This window comes from Akebia trifoliata, chromosome 9 (genome assembly GCF_017979445.1).
Source record: "Akebia trifoliata isolate Shusen 1 chromosome 9, ASM1797944v1, whole genome shotgun sequence".
NCBI lineage: Eukaryota > Viridiplantae > Streptophyta > Magnoliopsida > Ranunculales > Lardizabalaceae > Akebia > Akebia trifoliata.
Window position 1 is genome coordinate 24,137,099 of NC_141383.1, and position 5,602 is coordinate 24,142,700.

Genomic DNA, 5,602 nt, shown 5'->3' on the forward strand with positions numbered 1-5,602 from the left:
TTCTTAGTCTTATTGATTGCGAGTATTTATTGCAACTGTTTTATGTATGGACATGTCTACTTATCTTATTCATGAAAAATCTTGGTCGGTAGATATTTTTGAGAAATTCATGATTGAGATTGAAAGACATTTGAATAAGTAAATTAAAATAATTAGGTCAGATAGACAAAAATTACAAAATCTCAATCTCTCTTCTTTTCAGTAAAATTGAAATTCTCACTCACAGAAATCTTAAAATGAGTTGTCTATAAATTTATAATTTGTTCAAAAGACGAAATTACCCTTACAATAAGAAGTCACAAAATTTATACTTGGAGTCACGGAATCGCTCTTGGTGCACAGTCGATTCTGTCAAAATAATACAAATCACAAATATAACATACATAATTCATCATTCAACTCGGCTTTATCGATCTTCTCTTAGTTTGAGGCACATAATTAGGGATAAAATTGTACTCTTGTTCCCCACAAGTGTCATTTTCCTAAAGTTGTTCAATAAGATATGTATTATACACACTTTTAATGCCTTTAAAGTCAGAAAAGTTTTAAAGAGATTTGTTATCTTTCTTTGTAAAGTTTATTTAGCTTTTGATTTGGAGAAATTTGAGGTGTATATGATTACATACAACATAGAAGGGATTTTCAGCAAATTGTGGGGCACTGAAATTTGACATTTTGCACTTGATTCTCTGCTACATAGCTTATTGTAGTGTATCACAACCCTTTCATCAACATCGATTATCATGATTGTGTTTTGGAAAATGTGGGACCCATCCAATCAAGTGCATCTATACCATTTGATTGAATATCGTGATGAGGTTACGTGGGATCCTAGTGAGCACCTCGACATGTATGTCAGGAATGGGTTCTGAATACCTTTCTACCGTTCGATCCTCGATCAGTTTTTATTGCTCTTTTTTTTAAAATGTATAATCAATCACTCATTATCAATTCTAAATATGATGGATTCAATTTCATCTTTCATTTTAAGAGTGGACAGTGAATGATCAATGGAATGTATAATTTTAACTCCAATCTTTCGATCGGATGGTTGGGATTATTCAATGAAATGACTTTTGCTCTTAGAAGAAATTTCTTTGATGGGACCCATTACAATCCAGATTTGTTGAGCCTATTTAATAGCTTTAATCTTTTGATCAGGTAGCTGGGATTGTTTAATCAAAACTGATACTTTAGTGGAGATATATTAGATGGGCCATTCTAAGAGGAACTATTGCCACACCAATCTTTTCTTATAGCACACCAATATTCCTTTTCTCAATCAATTTAACTGACTCATGGTTTTAAAACTCGGTTTTGTGTCTCGTCTTGTTCAAAAAAAAAGAACGAGGGGTTTTATATCTCGTCCAAAAATTTGATTTGTCCATCTGTCTCATCCATGCCTGATACCAAGACGACTCGGGCGATACATCTTGGTCTCCGACGAGTTTTGAAACCATGTACCAACTTATCCCTTGTTAAGGTTTGCAAGCTTTATTAGATTCAATCTTTTTATAGTTAAATTAGGTGTATTATTAAAGATATAATTTACTTTGAAGAACCAAGGATTACATTCGCTTCACTGTTTCTAACCATAGTTTTAAAATTCGTTTTGACGCCTCGTCCATGGATGAGACCGTGTTGCCCCAGATGAGATATCCGATTTATTTGAGTTGTCTCGGATGAGATTTAAAAAAAAAAAAAAAAGGCTTAGAATTAGAACAAACCATGTCTTTGAGACAACTCGTCTCGTTGATGGACGATACCAAGACAACTTGGATGAGATTTAAAACAATGTATCTAGATGAAACATTCAAACACAGGAACAACAACTACAAAAATAAAATATAAAATCAAAATCAAATATATTGATTTATTCAATTACATGAGTCGATTTTAACAAAACTGGGATTTTATCAATTGGCTCCTGCAAATTCTTTAATCGATGGGCCATGGATGGAGGTGAGCTACCATTTTGAGTAATTCCAAAGATACCTTCAAGGCTTGATGTACACCTCCCACATACAAAACGGTCCATCGTAATACAACCCCTTGTATAGCTAAGACAAGATTCATCAAATGTAGTTGTAATTAGTACTGCTTTGACAAAAAATTAGATTTGTATTCCTTATCAAGATGGTGTCATTTGTTTTGTTCCCCATAGTTAAATCAATTGATCTAATTTCCCAACCATGACAACACAACTCTGTTGATCAATTTCTTGCAAAAATGCATTAGTGAAAATTCAATCATCGGAGTGCTCTAGAGGTCCACATTTCCCAATCCTTATCAAGGTAGTTTTGAGCCCATAATAAGGCTGCACGTGCTGCCACTGGTGCTTCAGGCAGTTTCTTCTCCTTAAGAGCAACCAACATGTCTGTGAAAGGTTCCACCAAGAGCGTTCCGGGGCCTCCATACTCTTTATGCAAGAAGTCACTGAATATCTAGTTTCCAAATCCTCTCCACTAGTTAGCATCAAAGAATTTCGAACTGTCCATGTTAAAATTGAGTCTTATATGCCAAGATAACGCATTGATGCATACGTGTAAAGATCCAAGACATTGCTAGCATATGTTACTTGGCATGCACAAAAAGTTTAGAACTACTACATAGTAAGTTTTGCTCAGCGAGACGAACAAGGTTACCCACCAAAAATTTAATAACATTGAGATTGATTCACTTACGCATTTGAAAGCTAATTTAACTTCATAATTTTTTTAGCTGTGATTGATTCACTTATACTAAGTGATGTGGTGTGTGATAAGTTTGGGGGTCCAACTCAAAACCAATTGGCAATGAGTGGAGAGGCCTAGGAGCTTATAAGGAGAGAGACAAGGTGTTGTGCTACGTGTGACAATTATGATGAATAATATGAAAAGAGAAAAACAATAAAGAAATAAAAACACACAGATTTAACGTGGTTTGGCAGTGTGCCTACATCCACAAGAGCAGGGAGCTGAATTTTCACTATATGTCAAATTAGGGTTACATCATATAAATTTATAATAAACCCTAGGAGTACAATAGGTATTAGAAAATTCGAATAATACCCTTGTACCGTACTGCGGGGGCAACTCCTAACCTATTAATTGTCCCCAACAATCCCAAAAACAGATGCTGTCGTTCCGCTCCATTGTGTTTGGTACATTATGCGTTCCGAGCGGAGCTGGGAACGCAACACTCCTTTCTCTCCACTCCAGTATCTGCTTGCTTTCTCTATATACGTGTTCCACTCAATATGAGCCACATACTACAACACAAGGCAATGAGTGTCCGGTATGGGACTAAACTCAACATGCCCTCACACGTGTGGACCAGACTGGGGACGTGGAGATATGAACTGGGAGACGTGGAGGATAGAAAGGCCCACTCTCATACCATGATAAGTTTGGGGGTCCAACTCAAAACTAACTGGCAATGAGTGGAGAGGGTCAGAAGCTTATAAGGAGAGAGACAAGACAATGAGTGTCCAATGTAGGACTCAACTCAACAGTGTGGACAGGAGGTTATTCATCTTTGCAGCCAAACATAGCCAATACAACAAGAATAAGAGTGTTCTAGATTTAGTGATAAAAATAAATAGTGTTCTAGTCTAAGAAGTTGGATAGTTGGGAATTGGGATCAATTAAAGAAATCCTGATGTCGGCTCAAGTGTTGAGGGTTTAGTATAAAACCCTTGTAAAGAAGGTGAAGGAATCTTTTGTTTTATTTTGAAGAAGAAACCTCGGTTAAGAGTTGTTTTGTTGCTTCTCCATATAAGAGCTTGAGTTGAGTGAGGTAGTATGTTTCCTCCTCATCTTTCTTCCCTACAGTTTGAACATCTTCGTTCGGGGAATAATCTAGGTAGGAGTTGTGCCAGCAATCTTGTTTCAATTTTATCTTGAATTTTCTGATCAATTTTTACGAAGAACTCTATATCCTACATCATTAAAGAGCAGGGGGAGATCTAAAGCTTCAAACAATCCCCCAATTAATTCTTCAAAAAATACTCCCTTGAACTCCTTAAATTACTTGCACCCAAGAACAAAGAGGATGACTTCATGTCAACAAGTCGTAAAATTCTCACCATGGATACTCCAACAAGCATAGATAGTCTCTATAGATACTAATCTTGAGTCAATTTATCGAGCGAATTAAGCATTAACCATCAACTATTTGTGATTGTTTTAAAAAAATAAGTTTCATCAAATGGGTAATCTCTAGCATACAAAATCATGTAACAAATTTAAAAAACATTAGATATGATAGAAGAAGCATTACCTCTGCACATACTGTCACAACCTTATCGATGTCGTCCCCAAATGACTCCTTGTTCTTGGAGAGCTTCTTCTTAAGCTCCCTCTTGAACTTCTGGATTTCCTGTAAAAAAAATCACACTTTTACATCAATATATAACTATTAAAGAACACAAAATGTCAAAGATCACATAGAATGAAGTGGGTATGACTCATAAAGATTCAAAACAAAACAAACCCAGAAACAAAATCAAGAAATGAAGTGATTGAATGTAAGAAGAAATGGGTAACTCACGTTTTCTGCAAATTCAGGGATTGGATCTGGGTAAATGTATTTTTGCTGTGTTGTTGCTCTCAAAGGGTTTATGGAGGTCTTTGAAAGAATGGGTTTTGTAGAGAAAGCTGAGAATGAAGTTGTGGAGGGGAGGCTTAGAATAAGGGAAGGAGAGAGTAGATTAAGAACAACAAAGCTTCTAATACTAGTAATCGAGGAGGGAGAGACTGGAGAGAGGGAGATGAGAGAGGATGTGAAGGGTTTCGGAGAGGAGATAGCCATCTTAGCTACTGTAAGACTCAAGTTTCCTGTGTGGCTCACAGAGCAACCACTGCGTGATTAAGAGAGCTGCTATTGGCACTCCAACTTTTACTTATTACACCCCAATTGAAGATGATAAGTAAAAGTTAGGGTTTAGATATCTATTTGTTAGATTTAGGATTTTTAGCATTTTAAATGAGCCTAATCCTAATTATAAACAACTGAACCAAGCTTTTGTAGTGTTAGAATGGTTTATTTTAATCTTTAATTAAGGTGTAATAAATAATCTAAGAAATTGGGGCGTAATAAGTAAAAGTTGGGGCGCCAATATCAGCCCTTGTATTTGATTGGATTTGCCATTGTTTGCAGGTGCGCGGGAATCAATCCACATTTTTCCCAATTCCCACCCATAAAGTTACCACTACGCAGTGAGGCCATCTTTCTACATTTCTTACGTGGACTCTTGAGGCATACTGAGAGAATCTTATTGTTTCGTTCAATTCTGCATAAATCCATGTCTTTGTTATCATCCTAACGTAAACTGAATGAATTATATGATTCACGTTAAGATTGATAAACTTTAATATTGACTGTCAACTTAGCAAAATCTTCCTCCTTATGCTTATTAAATGGGATTAAGACGACGGGTATTGGACCCAGCTTAACATTCCCCCCCCCACCGTCCTCTCATTTTTTTCTAAAAAGAGTCGGGAAGTGTTGAGTTTAGTCCCACATCGGACACAAATTATCTTGTCTCTCTCCTTATAAGATCCTGGGCCTCTCCACTCATTGCCAATTGTTTTTGAGTTGGACCCCCAAATTTTATCAGCAA

The 5,602-nt window shown here is 36.3% G+C and overlaps 1 protein-coding gene across 1 annotated transcript; it reads right to left on the reverse strand.

Annotated features, from left to right (window-relative positions):
- Positions 1-1,846: 1,846 nt before the first annotated feature.
- Positions 1,847-4,875, reverse strand: LOC147394881 (protein PLASTID REDOX INSENSITIVE 2, chloroplastic-like). Its single transcript, XM_086454833.1, has 3 exons — positions 4,531-4,875; positions 4,261-4,359; positions 1,847-2,444 (listed from the first exon to the last, which is right to left on the reverse strand). Exons 1-3 carry the CDS (start codon positions 4,789-4,791, stop codon positions 2,250-2,252), a joined length of 555 nt encoding a protein of 184 aa, XP_086310959.1. The 5' UTR covers positions 4,792-4,875; the 3' UTR covers positions 1,847-2,249.
- Positions 4,876-5,602: the final 727 nt, after the last annotated feature.